General features: G+C 42.6%; 1 protein-coding gene across 1 annotated transcript; it reads right to left on the reverse strand.

Moving 5' to 3' along the window:
* Positions 1 to 454: 454 nt before the first annotated feature.
* Positions 455 to 12,037, reverse strand: CD180 (CD180 molecule). Its single transcript, XM_032145433.2, has 3 exons — positions 11,835 to 12,037; positions 1,155 to 1,321; positions 455 to 515 (listed from the first exon to the last, which is right to left on the reverse strand). Exons 1-3 carry the CDS (start codon positions 11,922 to 11,924, stop codon positions 455 to 457), a joined length of 318 nt encoding a protein of 105 aa, XP_032001324.1. The 5' UTR covers positions 11,925 to 12,037.
* Positions 12,038 to 13,919: the final 1,882 nt, after the last annotated feature.

Genomic DNA, 13,919 nt, shown 5'->3' on the forward strand with positions numbered 1-13,919 from the left:
AAAAAAAAAAAAAGAACTTTCTTCAGTATCAACAGATGGCCTATTGCAGGAATTAATTAGTAGCCTCACTTCTGAACACTCCGATCTACATTTTTTTCCAGGTATCTCACGACTTAGATTGAACCCTCAGAGGTTTGTGCCTGTATTCTAATGAACCATGGGTCATTTGATTGTGGGCAAAACTCAAATTATTATTTACTGTTTTAAGTAATAAAAAATATATGGTATAGAATGCATAATAGATAATATATGGTATAAAATACATATATATATACAAAAATCTGTGTCATCCCGGGCAAGTTACAACTTTTCTCAACCTCTGTATTTTCATCTGAGAAAACTATCCTGGTGTTGCACCTAAAAATACTGGATTACACACACACACACACACACACACACACAGATGGCCTCCTCATCTAACCGTAAGTTGGATGATACTATGCACCATGGAACCTCACGGTGGTGGTTTTAAAAATGAAGCGGTACTATGGATGTGGACATTCTGTCCACAGAAGCTGAAGTTGAAGGGCAAAATATAAGAAGTAGAACTGCCGCAAAGGGTGCAGACTGCAGGTACACGCAGAGCCTGTCCCCTCTTACACACACACACACACACACACACACACACACACACACACTGTATAGCCCTTTCATTTTCTTCCCTTATTTTCTTGTAATGCTTCTTCCTACTGGTTCTCAAACACTGGCTCAGCATGTGGAATCCCAATTTTGCCACTATAGCAAAATAATGGAACTCATTTTCCAATTTGAAGGGGGGGAAAGTAGATGGTGTGCTTTTCTCCTAGAAATTTTTCTTAACTGTCATTACCCAAAAATAAACGATGCCAAAATTTAGCATAGTTTGGCATCTGATTTAGTACAAGATTATTTTCATTTTTGCTATCAGTATTCCTTAGAACTGCTCAAACAGTACTACTGATGCAACTAGTTTGAGAGCAATCCACTTTCCTCTCCATTGGTTGATGTTTATTTAAATTACATTTCACCCACATAGAAGTATTTCATGGGGAGGCGTAAACATTTAGTATAAGCAGCTTGTCCCTGGGACCCCCAAAAAGGTCCTGCAAATAAATTGAGCACATGCTGTATTTTAACTTAAATATCCAGAGCACACAAATAACTCAGATACATACCTAGTTAAATCCAAAAAGGTAAGATTCATGAGTCTGCTGAAGGTTCTATTGTGAATTGTAGGCAAAAAATTAAAGCTGAATTCTAAAAATTCTGTTGTGTTTGGTAGAGTGTCAGGGATTTCACTGAGACCTAAATTTTCACAGTTAAATGTTTTGTTGGCTTCTTTCTGATGAGAGAAAAAAAGTAAATTCATATTAGACTTAATAATTTTATAGACTATCTAGCAAAATTATATGTTTTACCTTCCGAGCAGCAATCATACTTCTAGTAATCTTTACCAAATATACACTTGCCAAAAACAAGATGATGATTGCACACTGTTAACTGTAGTACTTTTTTTGTAATAGCAAGATTGACAATGACCAGCCTATTCATCAATATGGGACCTACTTGAACAAAACATGGTACATCTACAAAATGGAATCCTCTAAGACTGAAAAAAATTTAAAAAAAAACTCCATCTGTTGATATGGAGTGATATGTGGGATATATTTCAAGGTGAAAAAAGCAAAATGCAGAACAATATATGTAGTGTATATGGTATACAGTATGTAGTATAATGTACAGAGTATGCCTTTTGTGTAAGAAAGGTATGTGTGAATTTTCTTATATTTGTTAAAACAAACCATGCAAAAACCCAAAAACTGATTGCCTTTCAGAAGAGGGAAGAGACCAGATAGAAGAGCAGGGATAGATGTGAGACTTCTCTGAATGCACTTGGTTTTACAGTTTTGATTTTGGTTGAATGGAAATGTTTAATTTCAGTTTGAAACAAACAAATCAGCCTTAGATAAGCATCACCAAAATAAGACAATCAAACATTACATACTTTCGGATGTGAGACAATGTGAGGTATACAGCATTGTCTATGAAGTATTCTTGCCAAAAAAATAATTAAACTTGAAACTCATCAAGATTTTAGGTTTAACTTCATATCTCAAAGTGATATGGTGGATTTAAGTGGGACATTCTATAGAACAACTGACTTTGTTTTATCTGTGTGTGTGTGTGTGTGTGAGAGAGAGAGAGAGAGAGAGAATGAGAGAGGAGATAGTGCTTGTTAAAAGACACAGAGATATAAGATCTACTTAAGAGACATAACCATCAAATAATAGAGTAGCCCTCATTTAGATCCTGATCCAAATAAAGCAGTTCAAAAAGGCATTTTGTAGACTGTCAGGTAATTTTGAATGAGGACAGAATTCGATGATATTAAGGAATTCTGGATTTTGTTAATGACAGTGGACTTGTGCATCTCAAAAGAAATGTTCTTATTCTTTTGAGATGCATATTTAAATATTTAGGAGTAAAACAGCATGACGTTGGAACTGACTTTAAAATAATCTGGCAAAAAAGGAGGAGAGGAATGTAGAGATGAAGTGAGTAGGCAAAATGCTTATGATTGTCGAATATTGAGGTTCTTTGTTACTATTTTTGTATATGTTTAACATTTTTTCTTAACACAATGCTTAAAAAAACTAGCAGGGTGGCATAGACCTGAGGCCTTGCAATCTTGAAGTATGAATTAATTTTAGATCTCTGTATTTGTAGGCTGCTGATACCAGACAGTAGGCTTTTGGGCACAACCCTACACGTAAGTACAGATAACTTCCTCATCCTGTGCTCCAGGGTAGTCATGTATTCTGAAGCCTGCCAGTCATGTCCTAACACAAGTTATGTTTTGAATTAAGTAGGTAAAAATGGGAAGTGGTTTTTTAGAAGCCTGTAGAACTGTGGGGTAATTATTTATCTGGCTAATGCTTTAAGATGAAGGGTAGTGGGGAAAATAGGAAGGTGTGACAGGGCAGGTATGAAAGTCTGATGGAGTATATTTTGCCTGTGGAGTCTCCTTGGAAAGATATAAATGATCTCTAGGGAAAGTTCCTGCTATGCATTGAATATGTCCTCCAAAGTTCATGTGTTGAAAATTTAATTGCCATTGTAATACTAAGAGGTGAGGCCTTTGGGAGGTGATTGGATCATGAAGATTCCACACTCAAGAATGAGTTAATACTATTATTGCAGAGTGGGTTAGATATCGCGGGACTGGACTCCTGATAAAGCGAATAAGTTATTGGGTGGCTGAGGAGGGCAGATCACAAGGTCAGGAGTTCAAGACCATCCTGGCCAACAGGGCGAAACCCTGTCTCTACTAAAAATACAAAAATTAGCTGGGCATGGTTGTGCATGCCCGTAATCCCAGCTACTCGGGAGGCTGAGGCAGGAGAATCACTCGAACCAGGGAGTCAGAGGTTGCAGTGAGCCAAGGTTGCACCACTGCACTCCAGCCTGGCCACAGAGTGAGACTCTGTCTCAAAAAAAAAAAAAAAGAAGGTGGGGGGTAAGTTAGGCCTCCATTTGCTCTGTCCACATGCTTGCTTTCACCTTCCTCCATGGAATCACACAGCAAGAAGGTCCTCACCAGATACCAGAGCCAGGCTCTTGGACTTCCTAACTCCCAACTATGAGAAATAAGTTACTTTTCTATACAAATTACCCAGGCTGTGGCATTCTGTGATAGCAGCAGGAAACCAACTAAGACAGTGACCTTGGAGGCACAAGAACAAGGACGTCCCAGGACCCTGGGCCAGCTCTCAGATCATCTCAGGCTCCAGGTGAGTTCATTCAACCTTCCAGCCCTTGCCTTGCCCTGACACATAGGGGTTCACCAGAAGCCCCACTGAGACTTCCCTGGCCTGGAAAAGATCTACTCTGTTACGGACTCCAAATCAGTGGCTTTTCTTATGCTGAGTTACAAACAGATCTGCTTAGTGAGAAACAGAACTGCACACATCTTGCTTTGCTTTGAAGCAGGAGGCTTTTGAGATGTCACCACTGTAACCTCATTTTCTTTCACTCCAATTTCTGCTTAGCGATGCAGTTTTTTCTAGCTACAGAACATGCTCATCTACAGAAAGTCACCAGTTTTCTTTGATATTGTGACAACATTATAACTGTCACTGAAGAAAATGCTTTATTTATATGTCCTTGTAATTTATTCTTCATTTTATAGGCCCAAAGTCCTCCAGGCACTGCCACAAATCCACATAATGTCCTTGAAATGCACACTTTGCATTGAAAACTGAGATTTAGCTTACTGGTGGGGAAAACAACCATGTGTTGCCAGACCCATCCTCGGTGCCCATGAATATGGACGACCCAGAGAGAATATGCATGTGCAGCTGCTGCCCCAGTAGTTGCAAAGGTGCTGATTAGCTTAGGGGAGACATTTTTCTTTTCTGGTCTCCTTTGGCATAACTGATGTCACATATGGCTGGAGAAAAGGGACTTCCTCAGTTTGTCTCACTCTATTCTGGCCCTACAGCAAAAGGCTCAATGCTGTCATTTCCCTCCTCCTGAATATGTAAGTGCCCATGATACCTAAATTATTCTGTGCCTCAGCCTTTTGTGTGCTTTACTAAGCACTTTACTGCACTAATGTGATGCAGAAGATTGAGAATCCAGGAGGAGCTCTGCTAAGCCAGTGGCCCGAGTGAGCTCCTTGAAAATAGAAAGCAGGTAAATGAAGTAGCTTGGTTTCAACCCAGTGAAAAACTGGTAACGAGTGGATGACGCTACCAAGAGGATCAAGAAGGCCACCATGAGCCTGTGCCATAATATTGAATCATCTCTGGTTAGGTGGAAATGGCAATAAATCCTGTGCCTTTGATTTCTAGGAGAAAGAGGCAAGTGACAAGAAACACAGCTAATAAGATAATTTAGAAACCAAACACATTTTAGAGAATGTCTAGGGCTCAGCATACACGTAGCCCTTCCCTTTATAGCTTTTATAATCACAGTTGTATCATCAAAATGGCCACGATAATAGAGGCATCAAAGCACCACATGCTCTGGAATTATCTAGGATGCATTAGATTGTATTCAGACTATTGTAATTTTTTAAGGCAGAAAGTACACACACATGCATGCACACACACACTATGATTCACATTCTTTTTGATTGAGAGTACACTACTGACATCATGACCCTTAAGCCCTATACACCAACGTTTATATATCCTAAAAACAAGGATATTGTATGACTACAGTGCCATTATGAAATTCAAGATATTTAATATTGATACAATGTTATTATCCAACATACTGTCTGTATCCAAATTTTGCCAATTGTCTCATTATTGTTCTTTATAGTAATTTTTGTTTTTCCAATCCAGGATCACACATTGCATTTAGTTGTTGTATCTCCTTAGACTCCTTTAATCTGAGACAGTTCCTCAGCCTTTGTCTTTCACGACGTGAGTGTCTCTTGAAGAATGCAGGCTTATATTTTGCAGAATGTCCCAGTTATGGGTTGGTATGTTCCTCATAATTTGACTCTGGTTATACATTTTTGGTAGAAATACTGCATTAGTAAGGGTGTCATTCTCCCTGTCAATATTCAAATGAAACATTTTTGAGCATGAGTTCTGATAGCCAGAGTTCCAGAACAGCACAATGGTAATGCAACAGAGAGTGAAAGGACAAGATGCAGAGAAGGAACACTGGGCCCCAGCAGACAGCATGGCCACCGCCAGGACCATGTGCTTCTGTTCCTTTTTCCAGGCAGACACCCACTACCATTGCAGTTTCTCGGATCTCCACATGACCATTTCCTATAAACCCAGCCTTCTCTTCCTAGAGAAGTCTAGAAATGTGGTCAATTTCCGAAGTCCCTTTCTCACCTCTCTGCTTCTGCTGGCTCCACTGCAGATGGGACTTCTCGATGTGAAATCACACAGTGAGCAGAGCTGTGGCAAGGCCATGTGGTATTCATGACAATTGCCTCATGCCCATCACTGTTCTAAGTCAAGGGGCATTCGCTTGGGACCCACTGTGCACCGGGATCTGTGTCATCTGCTTTGTCTCCAGCTCTGTCTCAGAGCTGTGCTCCCAGAGCTACATCTGTATTTGCAATCCCTTTTCCCTCTAGGTATTCATTTGCATTTTTTCAATCAGGCTCTTATTTTCATCTCTTCTGCTGTATCTCTAACTCCCTCTCATCCCACTGTATTTTCTTTCCTCTCAAGTGTTGAAACATTTTCTAATTTGGAACTCTTTGAATTTCACTCAAGTGCTTATTCTCACCTTTTCGGATTTCTCATCTGCGCTTGACACACGCAGCAGCCACCTCCTCATGCATCAGAAGTCTGGGACACTGACCTCCAACCCTTCCTCATTAATCATGCCTCCATCCAAGATAGAGCAATTCGACTGAGCCAAATCCCAGAGCAACAATTACTCTCTGAAAACAAAACAAACACTCCCTAGAGAGCACATCCCTATAACTTCGTTGTCAATCTGATTCCTCCAGGCAAAGGACATTCCAGTTGCATGCACTTTATTTTCTGTTTGTCTGTAAAGTCAGACAGCTTGGGTTCAAATCCTCGCTCTCAACCACCAAGCTGTGTTCTCTGAGCCTCCCTTTTCCTCAAATGTAGATTGAGGTTAGGAACTTCACCTTGCAAGTTTACTGTGAGGATTAATGCGATAATGTGTGTCAGCACTAAACAAGAAGAGTTAGCATTTAACTGGATCATCACAACCTCACATCATTATCGAAACCTATTGGGAAGCCCTTCTGTCTATGAACTTGTAGTTCCTTTCAAAAAAGAGCTGTGCTAACCAGCCCCCGTACCACACCTAGGGACTGAAGGGCTCACTTCTATCATAGTTTTAAGGGAAAAGGATGGCCCAGCTGAGCTCACTTGAAAAGGGGAGGCATGCCCACATTCCCAAGTAAATATTTCAAGAGTGCATCTAAAATGATACCACAATCCAAATCACAGAACACTGAATTCCAGCTGCTCTTTGCGTATTTATCAGCTTCCAAAGACTTGATACGGGTCCTAATATTTTTGCTTAAGTCACACATATACAGGGACACAAACATTCACAGACAGAGAGAGACAGAGAGAGAAAACATGTAGCATTTGACAATGGAAGAATCTATGTAGACTATAGGTGTTCACTGTAATAGTCTTAGAACTTGTAGGTAGGTTTGGATAGTTTTCCAAACAAACAGTTTTATTTAAAAATTAATCTTGACTACTACTTGTATGTAAAAAACAAAAACAATTTTGATCCATCTAAATGTGAAACCTAGAAATAGAAAATAAATACAAACCAATAAAGCTTCTAGAAGAAACATGGGATAATATCACGGTCTTGAGGTAGGCAAAGATTTCTTAAACAGGACAGAAATGTACTGAAAATACAGGAAAAAAATAAGTTGAGGTATATTAAAATTAAGAACTTTGGGGCTGGGCGCGGTGGCTCAAACCTGTAATCCCAGCACTTTGGGAGGCCCAGGCGGGTGGATCACGAGGTTGGGAGATCAAGACCATCCTGGCTAACAGGGTGAAACCCCGTCTCTACTAAAAATACAAAAAATTAACTGGGTGTGGTGGTGGGCACCTGTAGTCCCAGCTACTCGGGAGGCTGAGGCAGGTAAATTGCATGAACCTGGCAGGTGGAGCTTACAGTGAGCCAAGATCACGCCACTGCACTCCAGCCTGAGTGACAGAGACTCCATCTCAAAAAAACAAAAACAAAAACAAAAACAAAACAAGAAAAAAGGAAATACTCAGTACTGCTTAATTTATAAAGAAAAGAAGTCTAATTGGCTCACTGCTCTGCAGGCTCTACAGGAAGCACAGTGCTGGCATCTGCTTGGCTTCTGGGGAGGTCTTAAGACTCTTACAATCATGGCAGAAGGCGGACGGGGAGCAGGCATGCTGCATGGTGAAAGCAGGAGAGAGAGAATGACAGAGGAGGTGCCACTCTTTTCAATGACCAGATCTCAGGAGAACTCATTATCACCAAGACAGCACCAAGCTGTGACGGAGCTGCCTCCACACGCCTCCCACCAGGCCCTGCCGCCACCACTGGGGATTACAATTCAACATGAGATCTGGGCAGGGACACAGATCCAAACTATATCAGATCCCAAGTGGTGAACTGGGCCTAAATTTTAAGTAGAGCCAAGCAGCCACTTGCTGACTAGAGGTCACACATGTACTCTGAGTTTCAGAAAACCCCCATCTCTGTTTAATTTTGGAACTTTCTGATCTCACCTGAACCAACCAATCAGGGCTCAGCTTTATCAACCAGTCAGGGCCCAGCTGCACCAACCGATCAGAACTAAGCAAGTTTGAATCCTTCCACTGCATAAATGAATTTGACTGGGAAGCTGAGTGGGAAATTTCTCTCTATGGAGGCCAAGTTCCTCATTTGTTCCCTGGAATGCACCTTCCAAAAGCTACGTGCCAAAGGCCGTGTCTCCTCAGTTTGCGAACTGTTCATTGGAATAAAGTCTCCTTCCTCAAATTCCACTTCAGAGTACTTTTGTTCACAGGCTTAATAGGGTAATGGTGGTCACACGAACATGCAGACACGATGTGGTTAACTATGCATGAGCTGAGTGAGGAAGAAAAAGAGGAAAGGAAAGCAGCTGGGAAGGGTGAGTAAAGTTCGGGGTAATTTACCCTTGAAACACGGCCAAACTCTTAAGTCAAAGGCAAGAGTTTATTCTTTTAGCCACCCCTCCGTTTATCCCTTGCCAGCAGCCTGGAAAGTTCCAGACTCTCAGGAATAAGTTCCATTTGTCTTTGCATCCCCCAGCTCCCTCCCTAGTATCCACACAGTAGCAAGGGCTCCCTAAACAGCCTTAGAATCTTGTTCTTGAGAACTCACACATGATGGATGAAACAAAAGAAAATACAGATGTGATGCCAACTGAATAGCTGACAAGGTCATTTAAAATCAGCCTTCTTTCAGAGGGAGGGCTGCAGGAAGGTTTCAGTTTCATCTGGCTTATCCAAAAAGGAAAGACTTTGCTGCCACACACAAGGCTAGGCTTGCAGGCCCTAGAACCCTGAGCACCAGTCCTGAGACATGAATAGCACTGAAGGCCCCAGAACAGGCAGCCAAAGGACTAGGGGGCCTCCCCCCGATGCAAGGATTTCAGAGTTAAACTTGTAGGTGTATAAGAGTGGGGCATTTAAAACAGCCTGCTTCCCAATGAGCTGGAATTAAATGGTGATGTTATCCTATTGGAGGCTGTCGCCTGGAAGTGATAACCTATGTTCCTGATCACTGGGGGGATGGTGCCCTCATTCCTACCCACTTGTCATGCCTCCCAAATGTCTGTATGACATTGACCTGAAACCACCTTTGCAAAATTAAGACAGCAAGAGAAATAGGACATAGTTGACTCCATCTTACTTCTAACCTCCACTTTCTCCTTGGTCATTCCTGCGTGTAGACCAAGCTGAATTTGGGGTGAATTTAGTTTATAGTTTAACCTAAAAGCAAGGATGATAATAGCCCGTCTTAAAACAAAGGCACCTTTTTAAAACTAAAGAAAGGTCACCAGTTAGGATTATGAGAGGGGCTTGAATTCACCTAAGATGTTGGCATAGTTACTCCTTACTGTTCAGGAGTCATGTGGCCAGAGGTCACAAGATTTGTGACTTCCCCAATTACTCCTGTAGATAACATCATATTATAGAATCTAATTTTTTTTTTGAGATATCTTTCAGACTAACCCCACCCAGACTCCTGAATCACCCCATCCTGTGGCCTCACCCAGAGGTGGACTCAGAACTGAGGACCATTTTCCAAAACCTTATGACTTCTTCCCCAACCAGTCAACATTTACCGTTCCCGTGTACCCTGCCCACCAAACTATGTTTGAAAACTCCTAATCTCCAAGACTCTGGAGTGATTGATTTGAGTAATAACTCTGTCTCCCACCTGGCGTGGCCAGTCTCACATCAATTAAACTTTCTTTACTGCAATGCCATAGTCTCAGTGGATTGATTTTGTCTGGGCAGTGGGCAGGAAGAACTTGTCAGGCAATTACAGACCTTCCAACCTGAAGGATGAGGGGACAGCCTTCTGGGGCTGATAGAAATGTCTTACTCTTCTCCTTCTGTAATGGGCTGAATTTTCTCTCCCCCACCACCAAATTCATCCTAACCCACAGGACCTCAGAATGTGACCGTATTTAGAGACAGGGCCTTTAAAGAAGACATTAAGGGAAGCTGAGGTCATATAGGTGGGCCCTAATCCAAACTGACTTGAGTCCTTTAAAGCTGAGGACATTTAGACAAACAAAAAGACACCAGGGATGCTCATGCACCCAGGAAAGGCCATGAGAGGACACAGAGAGAAGGTGGCCATCTGCATGCCAGGGAGTGAGGGTGCAGAGGAAGCAAACTCTGCCAACACCTTGATCTTGAAATTCCAGCCTCCAGAACTGTGAAACAATCAATTTCTCTTAAGTCACCTAGTCTATGGTACTCAGGTTTTTTTTGTTTGTTTTTGTTTTTTGGTGTATTTTTTGTTTGTTTGTTTTAAGACAGAGTCTTGCTCTGTTGCCGAGGCTGGAGTGCGGTGGCACAATCACAGCTCACTGCAACCTCTGCCTCCCAGGTTTGAGTGATTCTCCTGCCTCAGCCTCCCGAGTAGTTGGGATTACAGGCATGTGCCACCATGCCCAGCTAATATTTGTATTTTTAGTACAGACGGGGTTTTGCCATGTTGCCCAGACTGGTCTCGAACTCCCAGTCTCAAGGCATACACCCACCTTGGCCTCCCAAAGTGCTGGGATTATAGGCGTGAGCCACCACGCCTGGCCCAGTCTGTGGCATTTGTTATGACAGCCCAAGCAAACCAACACACACCTTCCCAGCCTTCGTTTCTCATTGGCATGATGCCTCCTCTTGGCCTGCTGCTGATTCCATCCTAATGCCAGACCAACAAGGCTCTGCTCATCCAGCTCTGAGCCTTACTCCAGCGCTGGCTTTGCTCTGCTCTTCCTGATCCTCTGATTTCCTTCTAGCCTTGCCCCAGGGCAACTCCACATCTGGCTACTCCTGGCTCCTACACTTCTTTTTACCTCAACCCAGACCAGCAGCTCACCAAGCCACCAAGACTCATGGTTCCTCCTGTATGCAGCCCTTGTCTGACAGGCCACGTGGTATTGATCACTTGTGGGGTCAGAGAAAGCGGGAGGAAGTTTGAAGCATTTTAGAGGATGGCAAGAGACGGAGGCCCTTCTCCTTTTTCTCTCATCACCGCCTCCAAGAACTTCCCACAGGTTGATAAATATTGCTATGGTCCAAAACAGAAGGTGCAATTTGGCTCTATTCTCAGATTTTCCTCTTATGGATTAGTAAAACAGATGGAGGGCTGTCCAAGTCGAGAAGAGAGCCAGACTCATTCAGAGTGATCTTTTCAATGCTCGAAAACCTGGCACAGCCCCGTCTTTACTAATTCTCACCCTGAGAGTCCGGAGACCAAAGGACTCATTGGGATAGTGGCCATGTGAGAGTGGGGATGTTAAACTAACAGCTCCCCCAGGTTGAGGCAGGTTTAGGGGTCTGCTTTGTGCACAAAGACCCTATTAATATCTTATGACCCACTTGGGATTATTTGGGTGGAATTGTTGAAGAGGAGAAAAATCCTCATTGCTTCCTATTAAGATGCCACCAGATGATCCCCTGGCAGAGTTCTTTGGCTCCTTTCTCACAATAATGAAAAAATTATATATATACCTCATTTCCTTTATTAAAGATGCTAGATATTGGGATGCCAAGGCTCAGATTGGACTGCGTGCTAAATCTCACAATTTTCAGACAGTTTAATCTGCATAAAGACAAACAATTTGGACTCACCTCAATGCACATCTGATCCAAGGAGGTGATGACTTTACAGCCGGCAGAAAAGAGCACCACCCAAAAGAAGCAGCTGACGTCAAACGCCATCACAGGACCGGTGCAATCCTAGCTTGGTGGGTTTACCTAATGCTTGGAGCTGAGAAATGGAATCAAACTATGAAGGCCCTGGCAATTTGGCAGCCAGAGAGGTACTCAGAAGGGTGATCTTGGAACAAGTAATGCTGTTGACTGCTCAGCATTCTGTGGCTCTGTGCTGAAAAAAAAAAAAAAGGAAGTCCCTTTTGCATACCACCCATCTTTGCCAAAAATAACTGAGGACCCAGCCCAAGAATGGCCCGTTGCATTTCCTGGTACTGAACATGAATCAGTTGTGCAGTCCTTTTGGGCTGATCACACAGACTCTCATTGTGATGGTTCCAATTGACTTTATGCCAACTTCAAGCATTTGGCCAACTCTAACAGCTTCTGGTCCTTTTCCCCGAGAGGCTGTGGAAGCTCTATTCACCAAGGAGGCCACTTTCTTAGTTGTCCTAGGTGAGTGAATAGAAGAGGTGTCGGAGAACATGGAAGGGCAGAGCACTCTGTGGGGGCAGACTGAAGAACTGAGCTCTTCAGTGGCATCTGCTGAGCTGGGAACTGGAGCAGGAGGGAGCAGGCTTGAGAGTGTATCTGCTCCTTGAGCCTCAGCTGCTGCCTTGGCCACCTTGTCCATCCCCACCTCTGGTCTTCGTATAGGGGGAAGATTACTTCATCTCTTGACCTGGCGGTTCAGGCTTATTAAAGCAGTTGGGGTGAACTCCTCTCTTGTTCCCTCCTAACCTGGCCTGGGGAAGTAGGGGACACTGCCATAGATAGAGCAGCCTGGCTAAAGGTGAGTAGAGTTAGGGATGCCAGCCTTGGCTCTATTTCTTCTTAGAAATAGCTTTGAAGCAGGATTACAATTACTCTTATTATGGAGCGAGATGTGGCAATGATTAAAGAAAGCCAAAGTTCAAACATTCCTCAATAGGCTGCATTTAGCTACCTGTTCTGTCTGTTCTTCAGCCCTCTGGCATACAGGATATATTTGGTGTTACTGTCCTCTCACTCCATTTCCAAGAGCCCAGTTCTTAGTATCAGAGTTCACGATGACTTAACTACTACTACTACTACCACCACCACCTCTACTGTATTACTATGATGAATCAAATGACTATAGTATCTGCCATTTATTGAGTCCTTACTATGTGTCAGACACTGGGTCAGGTTTAATGCAGTTTTTTGCTGCATTTTCCTATCCTCGAATATTTCCACATATTTTATAAAAGAGATGTTATTCCCTCATTTTATAGACGTAGAAATGATGCTTAAGAGAAATTAAATGATCTCTCCAAGCCACACAATTAGAGAGTGGTAGATTAGGGCTTCAGATCCAGAAAATCTGCAGAGACTATGCTGCTACTGTTCATGGTTTAAGAAAGGACTTTACCTCCTGAAGGAGCTGAAGAGTAGATGAGGTGAAGAATGTTGTTCATCCGGAGATTTCAGAAAAGATGCTAAAAAGCAGAGGGGATTGGAGGAAATATGTACTTGGCAGTCTGCTAAGCCTGCTACACACATTTGGGCTTTTCCTGGTCACCCTTAAAATGCCATCTTCATCAACAAAATCATCTCTGAAGATGCTATCAGCAAGACACAGTCTAAACAAACCCAGACCAACGACAGGCCACCTTGCTTCAAATAAGACATCCATCAGCGTATATTAGGAAGAGCTGAGGACTGGGAAAGGTCTAGTGCTAGACCGCAGATCCTTGCTTACCAACTGAGTGACCTTGGGCAAGTCATTTCACTTCTCTAAGTCGGTTTTCGCATCTGAAAAACAAGAATTATAATTCCTGTTCTGCCTACATCACAGAGTAATTATGAGGATCAAATAGGATCATGTATGTGAAAATGCTTTTCTGACCTTAAAGTCCCACATAAATATGCAGAATGTGAGGCAAAGACTGAGTAATGAATTCCGGTGTCACGTAAATATCACTCTCAGGAAATTGTCTCCTGCCCCATAGATGTTGAAAGGCATATTACTTTCCTTTTTAAAGA

This window comes from Hylobates moloch, unplaced genomic scaffold, assembly GCF_009828535.3.
Source record: "Hylobates moloch isolate HMO894 unplaced genomic scaffold, HMol_V3 SCAFFOLD_23, whole genome shotgun sequence".
Taxonomy (NCBI): Eukaryota; Metazoa; Chordata; class Mammalia; order Primates; family Hylobatidae; genus Hylobates; species Hylobates moloch.

Excerpts from the sequence above, each read along its gene's own strand:
- CD180 (XM_032145433.2), bottom strand. The coding sequence starts at position 11,924 with ATGGCGTTTGACGTCAGCTGCTTCTTTTGGGTGGTGCTCTTTTCTGCC. Across the intron at positions 1,322-11,834 it reads TGGATCAGATGTGCATTGAG|AAAGAAGCCAACAAAACATT; the intron begins GTGAGTCCAAAT and ends TTCTCTCATCAG. Across the intron at positions 516-1,154 it reads ACCTTTTTGGATTTAACTAG|CTTCTGTGGACAGAATGTCC; the intron begins GTATGTATCTGA and ends CTTCAACTTCAG.